This window comes from Tamandua tetradactyla, chromosome 7 (assembly GCF_023851605.1).
Source record: "Tamandua tetradactyla isolate mTamTet1 chromosome 7, mTamTet1.pri, whole genome shotgun sequence".
NCBI lineage: Eukaryota > Metazoa > Chordata > Mammalia > Pilosa > Myrmecophagidae > Tamandua > Tamandua tetradactyla.
The window spans coordinates 45,864,881-45,885,232 of NC_135333.1; the positions used below are offsets into that span (position 1 = coordinate 45,864,881).

Genomic DNA, 20,352 nt, shown 5'->3' on the forward strand with positions numbered 1-20,352 from the left:
TTTGTTTTTTTCTTTAATTTTTTCGCTTCTTTTTTGTTTTATTCTTTTTTCTCTCTCTCATTTTTTTTTGTTTCAATCAGAACTTTTGATTAACCAGAAGATAAATGGTGTTATCAAGTTAAAGTGTTATAATACCTGTCCAAAGTGAAGAGACTGATGCTTTGATTCCCTTCTGCAAATATGTTGTGGCAGCATGGCTTCTGTTTGGCAGCTGAAATGTAGAAAGGGGCGTCGGCCCCCCCACTGGAAGCTGATGCGCTGAGCTAACTGCTGGCCGCTGTAGTGCAGCCTCCTGTCCCCTTTCCTGACGTAGCTTTCAGCATGGGAAGACTGCACCCTGGGCTGAGGAAGGCACAGGTTCTGTGGCCCTGTGCATTGTGCAGATCCCTCCTGTGGAGGAGTGTGCTGTGGATGAGTTGGAGGAGGGAAAAGAGGCCAGTGGTTTTCACAGGTGTGCAGCCTGAGGTGCCATGTCCAGAGGGGCTGGCCAGGCAGAGACTCTGTGGGAGGGACTGGAGGTACCCTGTCCTCGCCCTTCAGGGTGTGAGGCTTCCGCAGAAAACTGTAGGGTGCTGATGGCGTAGACACATAGGTGAGCACTCACCAAGAGCTCTCCAGTCCTCAGTAATGAGCAGGCAGAGACCCAGCAAACTCCACTTAGGATTGGAGTAGAGCAGGCAGATGGACTTGTATGAGGAGTCTCTGTACCCCAAGAAACTGGGACTTGGATCCCAGAAGCACTGGGACTTCCCTTCCCTTTAGTTAAGCATGAATAGAGGGCTTGAAGGCAGCAGATTCTTCCTCCAAAATCTGATACGAAGCCATGTTTCTTCTTTCAGTGGCTTAATGAAGAAATGGTCATTCAGAGACTTGTGGAGCTGATCCACCCGGGTCAGGATGAAGATGTGAGTATGGTGCCCACAACCCTATGTTCCAGAAGGGCCTAGCCTCTGCTGCTGTAAGGGGTGTGCAGGGGCCGCTGTACCTCACCCCAAGGCTACGCATATTCTTGTCTTTGTGAATCAAAGGCTGACTTCTAGGCTGCATTTTAATGGAAAGTCAATCCATATGCATTATATGAAAACAATTGAGACAGTGAGTCACAAAATGATCCCCAAACGTGATGGCCTATGTATTAGTTAGGGTTCTCTAGAGAAACAGAACCAACAGGGAACACTTGCAAATATAAAATTTATGAAAGTGTCTCACGTGACCGTAGGAACGCAGAGTCCAAAATCCACAGGGCAGGCTGCGAAGCCGATGACTCCAATGGATGGCTTGGACAAACTCCACAGGAGAGGCTCACCAGCCAAAGCAGGAATGGAACCTGTCTCCTCTGAGTCCTCCTTAAAAGGCTTCCCATGATTGGATTTAGCATCACTAATTGCAGGAGACACTCCCCTTTGGCTGATTACAAATGGAATCAGCTGTGGATGTAGCTGACGTGATCATGACCTAATCCTATGAAATGTCCTCATTGCAACAGACAGGCCAGCGCTTGCCCAATCATATGAACAGGTACCACAACTTGGCCAAGTTGACACCTGTCCCTAACCATGACAGCCTATAATCACAGATGGTTCTTAAGTGTGTGCTGGCTATAGATCTGGCCCACTTCACTGTCCCCACACAGGGTCTTTCCCAGGCTCAGCTGGGGAGGTCTGCCTCCATGATTAGTGGCTGAGCAGGACCAGCTCCTTGCCACATGGCCTCTCCATGTGAGGGAGGGTGGAGAGGACAGGGAAAGGCGGATCTTTTTTTTCTCTCTTAATTTTTACTTGAGAAATAAAATGTGTTTCCCAAGCTCTGCATAGGCTGGGTTTGGTAATTTGTTTGTTTGTTTTTAACATTATTTTATTGAGAAATATAACATATACAAAAAAAGTGATAAATTTTGAAGTACAGTTTAGTGAGTAGTTTTAGAACAAATTTCAAAGTATGGTATGGGTTAAAATTCCACAATTTCAGGTTTTTCCTTCTAGCTGGTTTAAAACACTGGAGACTAAAAAGAAATATTGTGTAATGATTCAGCACTCATACTCATTTGTTAAATTCTGTCATCTCTTCTACAACTCCACCTTCTCCTTTGATCCTTCTCTCAATCTTTAGGAATACTTGGGCTTCCCATTCTAACTTTTTTCATGTTGAAGAGGTATGTCGACATTATGGAATAGGAGGGATGCAGCTAGTTGATGTTTTTGGAGATACTAGCTCTTCTGGGTTTCAGGGCTTATCTGGCCTAGGAAACATCTGGAGGTTTTAGGTTTCTGAAAAATAAACTTGGTGAGTGAAATTTCTATAGAGTCTCACATAGTCGTGGGTAGTTGGCAGGAATTGTTTTGTTTGGGGTTTGGCAAACCATGATAAGTAGCAATATCTAGCTGATGCTTGAGTAAGGGTGGCCCCCAGAGTAGTCTCTTGACTCTATTTGAATTCTCTTAAACACTGATACCTTATTTGTTACATTTCTGTTCCTTGTTTTGGTCAGGTTGGCATTGTTGATCCCACAGTGCCAGGGCCAGGCTCAACCATGGGAGTCTCTCCCACATAGGGGAAAGGGCAGTGATTTCACTTGCAGAGTTGGGGGTGCCAGGTCTTTTTGTCACCAAATCTTGGATGTGAAATCCCATCACATTTGCAACATTGTTTTTGTTGAAAGTGAGTTGGTAGGGTTAGCCTACACTCCAGGAGGTGGTCACCCTGGGTGGGGACCATTGGGTGCTGCTGCCCTAAGTGTGATAGCATAGGGGGTGAAAAATGGAGCCTCCTCTCTGCAAATCCCACTCCTAGTGTAATCAGCCTTAAGGTTTTGGGGTAGAGCCTTCTGAACCTCTCCTGTGTGTTACAGTACCCTCACACATGTGCATGTGCACACACACAAATACACACTGTCCTCTGAGGACTCATTTTGCCACTTGTGCTGCTCTCTGCTGGAGCCATTTCATATCAGGCACAGTAGCTGGGGAGGTTTTCCATTCACCGCACGGAGTCAGCCCTCGTTAACATGGAGTATCCTCAAATAGCCCTTGTGCGTAGTGCTGCACAGTCAGCCCATCTGCTTTTATTTTACCCTGAATATGGCCAGGCAAGTATTTCCTTTAGATTGGCTTCCCTGGGTGTTCCCCCAATGTGTGCATCACATGTTCTGGTGTGGAAAGGGCTGGCAGTGATGTTTCTTTACTTGGCTGCCAGCTCTCTGGCACCACTCACCTCTGCAGGACAGACACATGTGCCCATGGAGGCTGTGGTCTCCAGCTGTCTCCAAGCTTCTGTGGAAGGGTTAGCATTTTCCTAGGAAACCTGGGTTCTTTATTTTCTCCATAGCATCTTCCTTTTCATTAGCTCACATGATTTCATTTTGAGTACTAGTAGCTATTTTTATTAAATTTAAAATAAAGTGTCAACACGGTCACATACACAGTAACAGAGGTTCAGAAAAATTCCTGCCTAGCATTTCTGAGCATTTTGAACTCTTGGGGATTGCTTAATACAGTTTTAAAAATCTGACCAGATCTTCATTTTGTAAATGGAAAAGTAAAAAACAGATATCTTTAATGAATGAGATGATGTAGAACCTCTTTAGAAAACTGTTTGAGAGAATATAAAATATCTTGCAGAGAACTAAGCAGCAGCACCAAAGCCTCCACTTGTCCAGTTTCTTGGAGAACCACTAGTAGGCCACTTCCTTTCACATTCCTTGCCAGCTCCGACAGGGGACTTTGCATTTTCTTTGCTTTTCAGAGGCAATCCAACGCATCTCAGACACTTTGTGACATCATCAGGCTGGGCAGAGACCAGAGTGGTCAGTTGCAGGAGACCTCAGAGCCTGACCCCCTCCTCGCGGTGCTGGAATCGTGAGTGCTGCCTGCGATGCCTGGGGGTCCCCAGTGACCTCTTCTGCTAAGTGCTGGAGACAGTGGACTGAGACAGCCTCTGCTGACCCACATTTAGATGAATCAGCTTTGAGGCTGACGAGGAGGTTTCCCTGTGGGTCTGTGGTAGGTCCAGGGAGTCAGTTATGGCAGGGGCACAGTGAGAACCCTGGGTGCTCGTCTTGAACCTGACCTGCTTCTACCTCCAGAGCAAAGTTCCACCTGGTCTTGAGGGTGTTGTCAGGGCCCCCAGAGGGAGGAAAGACCCCCCTGCATCCCTGAGTAAGTGCGAGGTCAGTGAGTATTTCTCTGGGCCTGACTTTGTGGGTCTCCGACAGGCAGGACTGCGTGGAGCAGCTTCTGAAGAACATGTTTGACGGCGACCAGACCGAGAGCTGCCTCGTCAATGGGATGCAGGTTTTACTGACATTGTTGGAAACACGGCGGGTTGGGTGAGTCTCTCTCTTTCATGAGGAAGAAACATTTCATGAAACCTGAGTTAATGCTTCACTTACATGGCCACCCAGTTGAGCGTTCTGTATTGTTGCTTGTATTTTTTTTTTTTCCACATGGGCAGGCACCGGGAATCGATCCCGGGTCTCTGGCATGGCAGGTGAGAACTCTGCATACTGAGCCACCATGGCCTGCCCTGTATTTTTAATTATGCATATAATAACATGAATATATTCTCCCCATAAAAAATGTAAACTTAATGATCAAGACTGTGCTCCCTTTGACCATTACTGTCTGTCCTGGGCCCACCCCAAAGACAACAGTGGTTGCCAGTTTGCCAGTGCTCTGACATGTGGGCTTGTGGAATAGATGCATGGGATTTCCCCCAAGGAGTGTTTTGAAAGCAGGCCCCATGGCATTTGTGCACATATATATGTTCTACTATAGTATCCTTTACCTTGATGTACAGTTACTTATCCACATACTTACTGCCAGGCTGTGGGCACTTCTAAGTCAGGGGATATGTTTTATTTATTTTGTCTCCTAAGTACCATATAAATACCTACGTAATGCATACACACACTCACCTGCACATATACAGACACACATTCACATACACAGACATATGTGCACACACATGCATTCACAGATATACACACATGCATGCACACATATGCATTCACGTACATATACATGCATGCATGCATGCATGCATAAAGTACTGTCTGCTAGATATTGCATTCTGTGCTTTGTCTCAAGGGGCTGTCCTCCACCATGCTTTCTCACTCATTTAGTACTTACTTGAACACCTACCATGAGACAAACATGGTTGAGACTTGGCAGAAAAGAAAACTAAGGCACAGCCCCTGCTCTGATGGCTCCCCATCTTGTGTGGGGGTGTATGTGTAAACGTGATGCAATATTCAGTGCTGCAAGTATAAGAGAAAGGCGTGGACACTGGGCCAGTAGGCAGGAGCTGGTCAGCAAGGACACTTTCCTTGAAAAGTACCACTTAAGCAGATGCAGGGGATGGTAGCAAGGGAGTCCCAGGAGTTAGGAGGTGCACACGATCTGGGGGAGTTGTGTGTCCAGCATGCAGCTGGCCTGGGCAGAAGAGCTAGAGCGTGGGGTTTTGGTGGGGTACTGATCTATAGACTGTGGACCGGGAGAAAGGTGTGCACCCTGAGGGGCCCCTGTACTGTGCTGGGGAAGGCCCCCACTGGGCTGTCTTCCACAGGTCAAGTGTCAGGACAGAGCCAGCTACCCTGGAGGGCCGAAGGGTTTTTGGTACTTAATATGTATTTATTGGTTTGCTAGAAATTCTACTTTCAGGTAATTATGATCACTTCTACTAGTTAGGCAATTGAAATGTTGATTTTTGCTTTCTTCGTAAGTGCACATAGAATTACCCCAATGCTTCCCTAAATGTCTCTTTCTATTATACCAGTCACCAGATAATATGTGGATGCTGTGGGTGGTTTCACTCTCAAAATTTCTTTTTAGGAAAAGAATTTAGCTGCTTTTGGAAGAAGGTGTGGGGTGGAGACTTGGGACAGGGTGCAGTCTGATCATGCTCCTGGGCTGACATCTGTTTGTGCTTCCACAGGGCAGAGGGCTTGGTGGACACCTTTTCTCAGGGACTCGAAAGGTCACACACTGTCAACAGCAGTATATTACATGGTATCATGCCACGACTGAAGGACTTTCACCAACTTCTGCTCAGCCCACCAAAGGTAATTTCATTGAACAAGTATGTAGTACCTTGTGAGAGAAGCAGAGAACCACAGCTTAGCCAGGGCATGACAGAACATGACATGGGGAGTGAGTGCTCCTGCCCACTGCTGTCCTCAGACCTCCTTCCGACTACCTGGCCAAGTGCCAACCATGGTGCCAAGGACTGCCCCAAATCTGTCAAATACCAATGTCTGTCTCTATAGATGAGGCCTGCAAACCTGGCCTTTTTCAGTCTCCCCAGGTGATTATTTTGCTTTCTGAACTAGGGGGGCATTGTAGCATGTGAATTCATAGGCATGAGCAGTCACCGTAGGCCTGGCCTTTGATGGGGATACCCTGCCAGGGAATACTCTGCCCTGGGGGCAGACTTATGGGGCCCAGGGGAGACCCCCTGCTCAGCTCCACAGCTCTGGGCAGTGTGTGGTCCTTTGAGGAGAGGGCAGTGTGGTAAGGCTCGCATCCACACCTCCTTGCTCTTTCCGTAAATGTCACTCAGGGCTGCCTCCTTTGCTCATCCAGTGTCACACAAATCCAGGCCCACCCCCACCCCAATTCTTCTCCTTAGCACCCACCATGATCTCCCTGGTGTGTATTCTTTCAACTTATTTATCATCGTGTCCCCACTGCAAAGTAGCTTCAGAAGGCAGGATTCCATCCAATTGTCACCTAGAGCAGTGTCTAACACTGAGCAGGCATCCAGTCCTGGGAAGATGGTCACCCTTGTGAATCAGGGGGAGGTGGGGAGCATACCACATGCAGTTTGCAGAGGCAGCCTGGGAGTTGGTCCCCGAAAGTCCATATCCACAGCTGCACATTGCATGGAGGTGCTTGCCTACGTCAGCTGGGCCTGGGCCCTACAGCTGAACTCATCCTGGGGACCCTGGCCCCAGCTGGGACACATCTTGTGCACTGTGATGACTTCTCCTTGGCCTGGCTGAGTGCCCTGCTCACATCTCCTCACTGAGGCCCCAATCCCTGCTCACCTCCTCAGCAGGCCCAACTCTTGACACCCATGGAGCAGGGGGCCCAAGAAGTGGGAGGCAAGGATCCTGGAATAGACAGGTTGGCAGTGCTGTCACTTCCTGTGCCTGTAGAAACAAGCGATCCTGACCACTATTGGCATGCTGGAGGAGCCTCTGGGTAACGCCCGTCTCCATGGCGCTCGCCTCATGGCCGCCCTATTGCACACCAACACCCCCAGCATCAACCAGGAGCTCTGCCGGCTCAGCACCATGGACCTGCTGCTGGTGAGAGGGCCACTATGTTGGTCTGTGGGGGGTTGCCACCTGGGCCCCTGGGGCAAGACAGGCCTTGCCCAGGGAACTCTATGGGAGCAGAGGACAGAGGGAATGGGATCCTATGGCCTCCTTTCTCACATTTCATTCTACAAGCTAGAACTTAAATTAGAGCTCTTGAATATAATATGTACCAAAAGAGCACTCCCTAAACTTCCATAATGGAAAGTCCCCCAACAGTTCTTGTTCACAGACAGGGGAGTACTTTGGTGTCTAGGCAAGTTGGGCGGGCCTACACATGAGCACAGGGCACGTTGTGGCTCCCATGCTGTTCCCTGACCTCTGCTCACAGGAAGCCAGAATCCCCTCTGAGTCCTACTCTCAGTCCCAGAACTGCCAGCCTCCCCCCGGGTAAGCCCTGTCCTGTTCAGATGTTCCTCCTGGGCCTGCGCTGATTGTAAGCTCCCAGCATAGGGGAGGGTGGTTGGGGTGTGGTGGTTATGGAAACCTGCTGTTCTTTTCCTTACTCCAAAAGAATTAACTTTCAAATAAATGATTTCTAATCATGATAATGTAACACAAGCTAGAGGAAATCCCACAGCACAGCCCAGAGGCAGCACCCAGTGTGTCCATGAGCACCTCTCCACACAGCTTTCTCCAGCAAGACTGCAGAGCAAAGAGGCTTTTTGAAGGCAGGGGTGTATTTCAGGGTATTTCTGGGCAATTATTTATTTAAACCAATCCCTCTTGTAAGATATTTAAGCAATTTTTTATTTTTTCATTATGAAACAGAACAGCAAACACAATAACCTCTAGGGCTCAGCCCACAGATCTGTGTTTTTAAAAAGCTGCCCCAATTGAACTTCCCTATTAAAGGCAGAAATTAGAAGATTGAATGAAAAAGTCTGTTTATAAGAGACTTGCCTTAAATACAAAGACACAAAGAGATTGAAAGTAAAAGGGTGGAAAAAACTATTTCATGCAGACAGTAATCAAAAGAGAGCCAGAGGGGCTAAACTATTGTCAGACAAAATATATGTTACCAAAAAAGATTACAAGAGACAACAATGAAAGATATTGTATATTGATGAAAGGATCAATCCAGCAAGACAGTATAATGATTATAAGCATATATGCACCTCACAAAAATGCTCCAAAATATATGAAGCAGAAATTGATAGAATTGAAGGGAGAAATAGATAGTTCCACAATAATAGTTTGAGATTTCAATACACCACTTTCAGTAATTGATAGAACCTCTACACAGAAGATCAGTAAGGAAACAGAGGACCTGAACAACACCATTAACCAGTCAGACCTAATGGACATATATAGAACACTCCCTCCATCAACAGCAGAATACTTATCTTCTCAAATGCACCTGGGCTATTTTCTAAGGCCACACTTTAGGCCACAAATCAAATCTCAGTAAATTTCTAAATATTAAATTCTTGCAAAGTAACTTCTTAGACCACAGTGGAATAAAGCTAGATATCAATAACAGAGGAGAAATGGAAGATTCACAAATATGTGGAAATTAAACAATACATTATTAAACAACTAGTAAGCCAAAGAAGGGAAATTAGGAAATATCTTGAAACAATTGAAAATGAAAACACAGTATACCAAAATTTATGGAATGCAGCAAAGGCAGTGTTCAGAGAAATTTATAGCTCTAAATGCCTTCGTTAAAAAAGAAAGATCACAAATCAATAACTTCACACCTAAAGAAACTAGAATAAGAAGAGTAAACTAAATCCAAAGTTAGTAGAAGGAAAAAGTAAAAATTAAAACAGAGATAAATGAAGTAGAAAAAAGAAAAACAACAGAGACTCAACAAAACCAAACATTGTTTTTTGAAAAGATCAATAAAATTGACAAACCTCTAGTCAGACTGACAAAAAGAGAAAGCATAATTAAAATCCATAATTGAAAGTGGGGACATTTCTACTGACCTTACAAAAATAAAAAAAGATTATGAGAGGGAACTATATACAATTGTATCCCAACAGTTTAGAAATGTAACAGTTTAGAAATGGATAAACTCCTAGAGACATACAAATGACCTAATCTGACTCAAGATACAGAAAATCTCAACAGACCTGTAAAAAGTAAAGAAAGTTGCCGGCTGCTCCTCCAAAAATCACCCTGAACACCCCTTCCCCCATGTAATAGCGGTGCTAATATCTGTTATTATAGATTGATTTTGCCTGTTTCAGAACTCCACATAAGTGGAATCATTCCATATATATTCTTTACTATCGTAACATGTATCCATGCAATTGTATGAATCAGTGGATTGTCCCTTTTTATAGCTGTATAGTATTTCACTGTAAGGATGGACCACTATTCATCTTGGCTGCTCCATCTATCAATTGCTGGATGTTTGAATTGTTTCTAGATTTTTGGCCATTGTAAATAAAGCTGCTAGGAATACTCCACGCATACTCTACATCGTGGCTTTTTATGGCCGCATCTTCCCATTTCTTAAGGAGAATTCCTCCAAGTGGAGTTCCATATTGTGATGTTAAGTTCTGGGGTCAATTTGGCCAAATGATGATTCCCAGCAAAAAAAAACAGTAAAGAAATATGAATCAGTAATCAAAAACTGGTAAAGCAAAGTCCAGAATGTCTGCGAAAACAAATACCATGGTTGGCTTAAACAACAGGAATTTATTGGTTTATTGTTTTGAGGCTAGGAGAAGTCCAAAATCAAGGCTTTATCAAAGCAGTGCTTTCTCCCAGAAGACTGTGGCATCCTGGGGCTGGCTGCCAATGATCCTGAGTCCTTGGCGTCTCTGTCAGATAGCAGTGTATATGGCGAACTCTTGTTGCTTCTCTGGGTTCTGTGACTGTTCTAGTTTGCTAGCTGCCGGAATGCAATATACCGGTGACAGGATGGCTTTTAAAAAGAGGAATTTAATGAGTTGCTAGTTTACTAAGGTTGAGAAAATGTCCCAATGAAAACAAGTCTATAGAAATGTCCAATTTAAAGTATCCAGGGAAAGATACCTTGGTTTAAGAAGGCTGATGAAGTTCAGCGTTTCTTTCTCAAATGGAAGGGCACATGGCGAACACAGTCAGAGTTTCTCTCTCATCTGGAAGGGCACATAGTGAACATGGCGTCATCTGCTAGCTTCTTCTCCTGGCTTCCTGTTTCATGAAGCCCCCTGGGAGGCATTTTCCTTCTTCATCTGCAAAGATCGCTGGCTGGTGGACTCTGCTTCTCATGGCTATGTCGTTCTGCTCTCTCTGAATCTCTCATTCTCCAAAACGTTTCCTCTTTTGTAGGACTCCAATAAATCGATCAAGACCCACCCAAATGAGTGGAGACATGTCGTCACCTAATCCAGCTTAACAACCACTCTTGACTCAATCACATCATCCAGGGAGATGATCTGATTATAGTTTCAAACATAAAGTATTGAATAGGGATTATTCTACCTTTATGAAATGGGATTTTGATTAAAACATGGTTTTTCTAGGGGGCATACTTCCTTTCAAACCAGCACAGTGGCCCTCCAGCTTCTTTCCCTGTGTCTGAATTTCATTCTCTTATAAAGAACTACAGTAGAAGGATTAAGACCCATCCTGATTGAGGTGAAGTGACCTCAGCAAAAAGTCCTATTTACAATGGGTTCGCATCTGCAGGAATGGGTTAAGATTAAGAACATATTTTTGTGGTGTACACAACTCCAAGCCACCACAGTTTCACTGCTGAAAACTATAAAGCATTTAAAGAAGATTTGACACTAATACCTCTCCAGATTCTTCCAAAAAATATAAGAGGAGTGATTGCTTCCTAATTTATTCTGTGAGGCCAGCATTACCTGATACCAAGGCCAAATAAAGACAGCAGAAGAAAAGAAAACAGAATCTAACCAAATGTTAAAAGAACGTAGTGAGATTTATTGCAGGAATGTAAGGATGTTCAACATAAGAAAATCAATCAATGTAATACACCATATTAATAGAATGAAGAAAAAAAAAACCACTCATGATCATCTCAGTTGATACAGAAAAAATTATTTGACAACATCCAGCATCCTTTCCTGATAAAAAAAAACACTCAGAAAACTAGGACTAGAAGGGAACTTTTATCAACATGATAAAGGGCATTTGTGAAAAAAGAAACATACTAAATATCATACTCAGTGGTGAAAGACTGAAGGTTTTCCTTTAGGGTCAGGAACAAGACAGGGATGCTCGCTGTCACCACTGTTATTCCACACTGTATTAAAAGTTTTAGCCACAGTAATCAGGCAAGAGAAAGAAATAAAAGGCATCTAAATTGGAAAGGAAGAAGTCAGATTATCCCGATTCACAGATGATATGATTGTATATGTATAAAATCCCCAAAATCCCAATAAATCTAGAGTTAATAAATGAATTCAATAAAGCTGTAGGATACAGGATAAACATACAGAAGTCATTTAGATTTTAGTACACCAGTAATGAACAATCTGAAAAGGAAATCAGGAAAACAATTCCATTTTTAATAGCATATAAGAGAATAAAATACCTAGGAATAAATTTAATCAAGGAGGCAGAAGACTTGTACACTGAAAATGGCAAAACATTGTTGAAAGAAATTAAAGGAGGCCTAAATAAATGGAAAGACATCCCGTGTTCATAGATTAGAAAACTTAATATTGTTAAAATCTCAGTACTGCTAAAATGTCAGTATTGCCTAAAGCAATCTTCAAATTCAGTAAATCCCTATCAAAGTTGCAGCAGCCTTTGTTTTGAGAAATGGAAAAGCTCATCTTTAGATTCATAAGGAATTGCAGGAAGCCCTGATTAGCTAAAGCAGTTTTGCAAAAGAACAAATTTGTAGGACTCAATTTCCTAATTTCAAAACTTACTACAAAGCAACAGTAATTAAAACAGCATGGTACTGGCATAAGGACAGACATTTAGACCAATGGAATAGAATTGGGAGTCCAGAGATAAATCCACACATCCATGTCCAGTGGGTTTTCACCAAAGGCATCATATCCATTCAACACAGTAAAAAATAATCTCTTCAACAAATGGTGCTGGGACAGCTAGAAATCCACAAAATAAGAATGATTGTGGATGCCTACCTCTCACCATATACAAAAAATAAGATCAACACAGATCAGCGACCTAAATATAAAAGCCAATACTATAAAATAAAACTCTTACAAGAAAACCTAGGAAAATATCTTTAGGATCTTGTGGTAGGCAATGGATTTTTAGATTTTGCATCAAAAGCATAACAAAAGAAATAATAGATAATGAACTTTGTCAAAATTAAAAACTCTTGTGCATAGAAGAACATTAGCAAGGATGTGAAAAGACAACCTCTAGAATGAGGGAAAATATTTAGAAATCATGTATCTGATAAGGGTTTAATATCCAGAATATATATTAAAAAAAAATCCTACGACTCCAGAACAGAAACTCAATTCAATTAAACAAAAGTGGGCCAGTGACTTGAATAGACAAGTGACCAATAAGTACATGAACAGATACTCAACATCATTAGCTATTAGAGAAATGCAAATTAAAACTATAATGAGATAGCACTTCATGCTCCTAGGATAGCAGTTATTTAATAAAATAGGAAATAAGTGTTGGTGAGGATGCAGAGAAATAGGAACCCTTATACATTGTTGATGCAGACATAAAATACTGCAGTTGCTATGAAAAACATTCTGGTGCTTTGTCAGAAAACTGGACATAGAATTACCGTATAAACTGGCAGTTCCACTCCTAGGTATATACTCCAAGAAATTGAAAGCAGGACTCGAACAGATATTTACACACCAGTGTTTATAGCAGTATTATTTAGAATAGCCAAAAAGTGGAAGCAACTCAGGTGTCCATCAAAAGGTAAATGTATAAACAAAATGTGGTCTGTCCATACAGAGAAATATTATTCAGCCATAAAAAGAAATGAAGTGCTGGTATATGCTGCAACATGGATGATGCCTTGAAGTCATCATGTTGAGTGAAATAAACCAGACAAAAAAAGGACAAATATTGTATGATTTCTCTTATATGAAATACTTAGAATAAGCAAATTCATAGAGACAGAAAGTAGAGTTACTGTCGTGGGATGAAGGGTGGATGTGGAGTTATTGCTAAATGAGTCAAGTTTTAGTTTGGAATGATGAAAACAATCTGGAAATAGATGATGGTGAAAGTTACACAGTCTTGTCGGTGTGCTTAATGGCAAAGAATTGTCCACTTAAAGTGTTAAAATGATTTTTTAGAAGTTAAAAAAAAAGCTTCCTCTAGAAACAGCCATCCTTATACTGTCCTGGTAGGAGTGCAAATTGGAAGACAATGTGGAAAAATCTGTTGAAATTACAAATAGGCGTTCCCTGGGCCCAGCGTCCCACAGCACAAATGAGTTCGTGTGCCACAGACATGGCCACGCATGCGTGTGCACCAACAAATTTTTCTTGCTGCGTTATGTGCCTCAAGGAAAGATGCTGAGAGCCAATGGGTGGTGTCAAGACCAAACCGGGGAGGCTTAGTGCCTGGGCGGCATTCGCTGTGGCCAGGCCGTCCACATGGTCAGTGATGAGGTGCCTTGATGCCTACTGGGTGCAAGGAAGGCTGAGAGGCGCAGCTGGGGGTGGGCGGTTGAGCTTCTTCTGGACCACTGTCTGTGAAAAAGGAGGGTGTGGACGAAAGTGTCTGTGTGCTGCACTACCAATCCTGTGAAAAGGGAGTTCTTACTCTGCTGGTGTCCATGTGGAGTTCCCCGGAGCCGTACCCGGAATCCAGAGCAGTGAGACCTGGAGGAGGCAGGTCCCAGCCCCGCCTCACCCACCCCGGGCCCTCCCTGTGATCCCAGCAGGAGGCACCCATAGCAGGATGAGGGGACGTGTGTCCATACACACGTGGAGCACGGGAGATGGGAGGGGTGCAGTATGTGCCAGACTGGGGTGGTGACGAGGGCTGTGGTGCATGCCGGCCTGGGGGTGGTGGTGGTGAGGGGTGCGATGAGTGCCACGCTGGGTATGGTGGTGGTGAGAGGTGCAGTGTGTGCCAGGCTGGGTAGTGGTGGTGAGGGGTGCGGTGTGAGCCAGGCTGGAGTTGGTGGTGGTAGGAGGTGCGGTGTGAACTGGCCTGGGGGTGGTCATAAGGGGTGCAGTGCGAGACTGACTGGGGGTGGTTGTGATGAGAGGTGCAGTGTGAACCGGTCTGGGGGTGGTGGTGAGGGGTGTGGTATGAGCTGGGCTGGAGGGGTTAAGGGGTGCAGTGTGTGCCCTGGGGGTTTGAGGGGCACAGCGTGAGCAGACCTGGGCAGAGTGCTTAGGGTAGGAGCTCACTGAGTGGACTGGGCCTCCCCCAACTCTGGTCTGGAAGAGGGGTATGTAAGGGGGGTACAGTGCTCCCCTTGCTCAGCCACCTCCATCGCCCAGGGAGCCCCAGGGTGGCCTGAGTCTCCCTTTGAGCTCCAGCTGATGCTGTTTGGGCCCTTAGGAAGGACCACATATTGGTATCCTAGGCACTCCAGCTGTGCACCCCACAATTGTCATGGTTGTGTGGTGGAAAGTGTAGGTGTGTTACTTGTCATGGATCTAAATTCCATATGATAAAGAATTAAAAGACACTCCCCAGTAACTAATGGGTCAAAGACAATAATCACAATGGAGAAACTCAAACATCCTTAGAACTGAACAATAATACAAATAACTCCTTATCAAACAGTGTAGAGTGTTGCTAAAGTGGACTTTCCAGAGACATGTGTAGCCTTTTGAGTACTTACATTAGAGGAGAAGAAAGGCTAATAATTACTGAGTTAAGCTTTTAACGACAAAAGAATAAACCTAAAGAAAGTGAAAAGAACGCATTACGGAATCAGTGACAGGAGAGAGACTGTGGAATGGTAGAGGTGAGGGTCGGCCCAGCCACCCAGAGGGGATTTGGAGACAGCATGGGGCTGTGCTCCAGGACAACCAGGGACTCCCTGCTGGAAGAAAACAGCCTGAAGGAGCATTCCTCTCCCCTCTGTTACCCCAGGACTTGTTTTTCAAGTACACCTGGAATAATTTTCTACACTTCCAAGTGGAACTGTGCATAGCAGCTATTCTCTCCCATGCTGCCCGGGAGGAGAGAGCAGAGGTCAGTGAGGCCGAGAGCAGGGAAGAGCCACCACTTGAGAACAAAGACAAGAAGACCCCCCAGCCTGCCACAGGCCAGCCTGAGGACACGATGGTGACCCACGTAAGTGGAGGCCAGGTCCTGCTGGCTGTGGAACCCACCCATGAGGAGGAAGGAGTGATGTCAGTGGTGGTATGGCTGGGAGTCAGGTCTGCCCGGGGCACGCTGCCTTCTTCAGCCCTCCTGTGAAATGAGGGGTGAGTCCACCCCTTACTCATGGGAACTCCAACTTGTACAGAGTTTTTGTCAGCAACACAGAGCTGGTAGGAAGTGGCATTTGTGCCCAGTTGGTTGCTGGTGGCAGCCCCAGAAGGGAGGGTCCCTGGACATGCTGAGAGCAGCTGTGTACAGGCCACATCCTGCTGCTCAGCCTCCAGGCTGCAGGTAGGAGCCGCCTGTTTTGGTCCCATGACTTTGTTCATCACCATCTCCTGGGAGCATTGCTGGGATTTGGGGCCTTTAAAAAAAGGTGGAGGATGCTGTTTGTGCCCAGGCTCAGAGACAAGAGAATGTGCTCCAGGCCCAAACTTTCCTCTGGAAACTTAAGTGGACATAAGAGTGGCCAAAGGGAAATGGCAGCTGTGGGGCAGGTCACACTGTGCGGCTGTGGTCAGAGCTGGGGGTTGAAGGTTGGCACCGGGTTTCAGCTCACTGCCAGTCACAGGCTGTGGGGCCGAGAAGAAGGTGCAGGCGAGGGGTACTGGCACAGGAGAAGGCTGGGATGTGTCCTCACATTACACGTTGCAGCCAAGAGCACCGTGAGCTCCTGCCTCTGGACTTTCAGAGGGACCCCAGAGACACCTTGCTTGCTGCTGCAGACCCAGGCAGGCATGGAGGCTGTAGGCCTTCTCTGCCCTGCCCAGGTCATGGGCCTCACTAAGACCGCCTGTCCCCCCAGCTGTTCCAGAAGTGCTGCCTGGTACAGAGGGTCCTGGAAGCCTGGGAAGCCAATGACCGCACACAGTAAGAGCCGCGCTAGAATTTGCACTGCATGCACCCTAAGGGGCTGTACCTGGTCGTGCGAGGGGGTGCTGAGCTGCATGGAATCCAGGACTTGGCTAGTGTGGGGGCCCATGGGGGTGGCACTTAGCCCCTACACTCCAGGGGCCACTGTAGAAGGGGATCCTGCTACTGAGGGCAGGTTTTGATGTTGACTGGGGAAGGCCAGGACCCAGGAGCCGGCCATGGGACAAGGTTACAGGCATGGGCAGAGGGTGAGCATCCTGCTGCTTGTGGCCTCTTACCCTCAGCCCCTGCAGAACCCTTCCTCTTCACCCCACATGCCCTGCATCCTTCACATGTCCTGTGCCCTAGGAGATACCTCCCTCCTTAACCTGAACAAAGGCCCAGCTTGCCTTTGTGTAGTCCTTCCTGCTCCTCCCACCATCTTCCCCACAACAGCCAAGGAACAGACAGTGTCCCCCAAAATGTGATTGGAGGCAGCCTTCTTGCCTAAACTTAGTGCCCAGCACTGGGAGTGTCTGGGACTCTGGGACAGCAGGTCGTGGGCTACAAGCGAAGTGCAATCACAGTGGGCCTTATGGGGAGCACCACAGCCATCTATCCTGGGCACACCCCACCTCCTCTCTGTGAAACAGAAGTGTGTAGGGCCCGTCTCATCTAGGCCACGTGCCCAAGAGGCAGGATAAAGCCCCTGTCACTCAGGACATTCCACAGTGAGAGGTCTGGGAGGCTGGGCGGAGGCAGAGGGCCGTGCAGGGCCGAAGAGGCCCTGACCCAGGGTGGAAGCGCCGCTGTGCGGACAGGAAGGCATAGAGGCGGACTCCCGCTCTGTAGCGACTGCAGGGGCTATGGTGTGGAGACTCAGGCTCTGCAGACAGGTGGTCCAGGGATCCAGGCCTCTCGGCAGGGCCTGGGCCGCAGGTGGGGGTTCCTGATGGGATTGTGTTGCTTTCAGGGCGGCAGGAGGCCGGAGGTGTGGGAACATGGGCCACCTCACCCGGATCGCCAATGCGGTGGCGCAGAGCCTGGAGAAGGTCCCTGTGCAGGCGCACATCAGTGCAGCCGTCCGAGGTGCGCCCCAGCACACCCCCTGAGCCCCTTGAGCCTGTGGGCAGAGCTGCTCCAGGTGCCAGGCTGGTCCACCTGGGCCCAGCCCTCTCTTCTGGAAGGGGCAAGTCACCAGCAGGGGAGAGTCATTGGCAAACGATGGTGCTGGCCTTGACTCGTGCAGCCCTGGACAGATGACGCAATGTCTGCAGCAGGGACCCAGGGCCGTGAATTCACTTCTTGCCAGTACTCCCTCTTCCTCAACCTGCCACCTCTGTCAGCCCTCCCCTCCTCTCCTCCCACCTGCTGACCTTGGCTGGGGTGGCTGGGTGCCTGGGCACCAGGTTTGGGCATTCATGTTTGACAGACAGTCGCTGTGTGCCTCCTCTCGCCACTCAGCTGGGGGCAGCTGCCTGTGTGCTTCTGGGGTTGGAGTCAGGGCGCCAGCTACCTGTGTGCTGTGGCAGGTGGGGGTAGGGGAGCTGAGAGCAGGGGCGCAGTGCAGGGAGCGCCAACAAGGGTGAGGGTCCCATCAGGGCTCCATGGCCTTGTTGGGCCTGGCCTTGCGCTCTCAGCCTTTCCGCCCAGATACCCTTACCCACACAGCAGGCTGCCCAGGCCCCACGGGGAGAGGAGCTGGCCGGCTGCCCGCAGAGGAGTGAGCGCAGGTCACGTCCAAACCTGGCCACCTGGGCCAGTCTGCCTGCCCTGGGAGGCGGGGCCCCTTGCAGGAAGTGACCCCTCAGTGGCCCCGGGGATGCGGCAAGGACCGGGTCCTCTGGTGGCCCCAGAATGTGGTGTCCTCGGGCATGCTTTCCGCTGCCCTGTTGGCTGAGGTGAGCTGGGTGGCCTGGCTGGGTGCCAGATCAGGGGTGTCCCCTCCCCTACGGTACAGAGCAGAGCATGGCCGTGACTCAGACCTTCCACGGGGGCAATGTGACCGGGGTCAGCAGAAAGGAATCGGGGCCAGGAAGGGAGCCAAGTGGTACCTGAGGGGTATGGGCCTTGCCATTAGAGTCACATCTCCCACCTCCCCAGGAAAGTGCCCGCTCTTCTGTGGCCCCTTCCCCATCCCACCCGAGACCCTAGGGGCTGGGCCCTCTCCCACAGCGCCCTGTGCAGCCACTGCCTCCTCCCCTTCCTCCAGCAAGCCTCGCCTCTTGGGCCTCAGGCGACCAGCCACCTGCTCCAGGACGTGTGCACCCTCTCCAGCCCCTGTGCTCCCTGCTGGGAATCAGCCCCAAGGGCCCTGGCTCGGAGTGCTCCTGCCCCGGTCCGGGTGCTGATGGGCGGCTCCCTCGCAGGGCTCCCTGATGACTGCCGCGGGCGCTGGGAGAGCTTCGTGGAGCAGACCCTGCCCGAGGCCAACCGGAGGAACGCCGTGGACCTGGTGGGGGCAGCCGCGGCCTGTAGCTGCTCTCCCCTTGTTGAAGGGCTGGGCCAGGGGCCGGGGAGGAGGTGGTGCACATGTACAGCGGGCACTCAGCGTCTGTCTGCCTCCTGGGAAGCATGAGCCCCAGATGCTCTGGGATGTGCCCACAGCATAGACCCCTTCCAGGTCACACCCAGAGTTGCAGCCAAGGACAGGTGCTTTGACGTGACACAAAGCAGACGTTCAGGGGAGGGGGCTTCCTACCACACTCCCTGTGGGGTGGGGTGGGGGTGGAGTGCCCTGAGGTGCTCTGAGCACAGAGCCTAGTTGGGGCCAGCCTGTGGTCGGTGCCTAGGCACACTTAGGAGTTGTGGTGCACAGAGGGCTTCCCACACCTGCAACCCAGACATGCTCCCCACCCCTGGAGGAGGCTGGGCCCTTCTCTTCCCCCCCAGCCTGGCCTCAGCCCAACCAGAGCTTTCCATCTCTGGGCTGTTTCAGGTGAGCACCCACCACCTCCACTCCTCAAGTGAGGACGAGGATATTGAAAGTGCCTTCCCAAACGAGCTGTCCCTGCAGCAGGTATGTGTGTGTGTGTGTCTGTGTGTCTGTGTCTGGTGGCCAGGCTTCTGGGGCCATGCTTGGTCTCCTTGGTTGGAGACCATGGCACACAACCAGATGCTGCGAACCCTCCTGCCTGGGGGCTTGGGGAGACCCAGGAAAATGGTGAAGGGGAGAGTAACTTGCAGGCCCTAACAGTAAGTGCCCTGGGGGTGCCAGGGAGACCCAACCTCCACAGTGAAACAGGTACTGTGTGGAAGCAGCTCCTACGGGCTGGGATGGAATCTTCCACTCTGAGTAAAGTGTACTTAGCACTCACTTGTGCCAGGGGAGAAACATCTGGATGGCCACAGCTTTCACCCTTCCCAGAGAACAGCCTCACTGCCGGAGGGCTGTCCCATAGCGGCTCAGGCAGGTGCTTCTGGGCCCAGCTGCTGAGCCCCTCCTTCTGCCCTAGGCCTTCTCTGAGTACCAGGTCCAGCAAATGACAGCCAACTTTGTGGATCAGTTTGGCTTCAATGATGAAGAATTTGCCGACCAAGATGACAACATCAAGTAAGTTCACTGTGACTCTTCACCAGGGGCCTCTTGAGGTCAGCCTGGGTCCTCCCAGGTCTCAGGGCCTCTCAGACTAGACCCTGTAGGACAGCCACCTTGCGGCAAGGTGGACACTGCCCACCCCCACCCCTATGTGGCACCTGGTCCAAGGCAGGTCCCAGCTGTTGGGTGAGGATGTAGCCATCTTCCCTAAGTGCCTTGGCTACCCTTGCTCCTGAACCTGCCCCCCTCATTCTGCTCTAGTACATCTCTCCCACCCCTTCAGGCCCTCTGGAAAGAGGTAAGTTTGGCTAAATTGTTAATAAAGTTCACAAACCTGTGGCCTCCAGCCCCGCCCAACTTGGCCTAGGATTGACTGTCCACTTCCGATGCAAAGGCTGGGCCTGTGGCACTGTCCCTGCAGGGACAGCCC

General features: G+C 48.5%; 1 protein-coding gene across 15 annotated transcripts in view; it reads left to right on the plus strand.

The window, feature by feature from the left end:
* Positions 1-20,352, plus strand: part of PPP6R2 (protein phosphatase 6 regulatory subunit 2) — a 215,024-nt gene that overhangs the window by 182,758 nt on the left and 11,914 nt on the right. For 14 of the 15 annotated variants that reach the window (XR_013179386.1, XM_077169280.1, XM_077169289.1 and 11 more), the window contains 11 exons: positions 840-905; positions 3,742-3,854; positions 4,211-4,324; positions 5,932-6,058; positions 7,154-7,306; positions 15,299-15,502; positions 16,338-16,402; positions 17,358-17,473; positions 18,754-18,839; positions 19,323-19,403; positions 19,840-19,937. Coding sequence is in view for 14 of the 15 variants with exons in the window: in XM_077169280.1 (XP_077025395.1) it covers positions 840-905; positions 3,742-3,854; positions 4,211-4,324; positions 5,932-6,058; positions 7,154-7,306; positions 15,299-15,502; positions 16,338-16,402; positions 17,358-17,473; positions 18,754-18,839; positions 19,323-19,403; positions 19,840-19,937 (1,223 nt within the window). In the remaining variant the exon portion in view is untranslated. The remainder of the gene's footprint in view (positions 1-839; positions 906-3,741; positions 3,855-4,210; positions 4,325-5,931; positions 6,059-7,153; positions 7,307-15,298; positions 15,503-16,337; positions 16,403-17,357; positions 17,474-18,753; positions 18,840-19,322; positions 19,404-19,839; positions 19,938-20,352) is intronic. The other variant, XM_077169290.1, reaches the window with a different exon arrangement.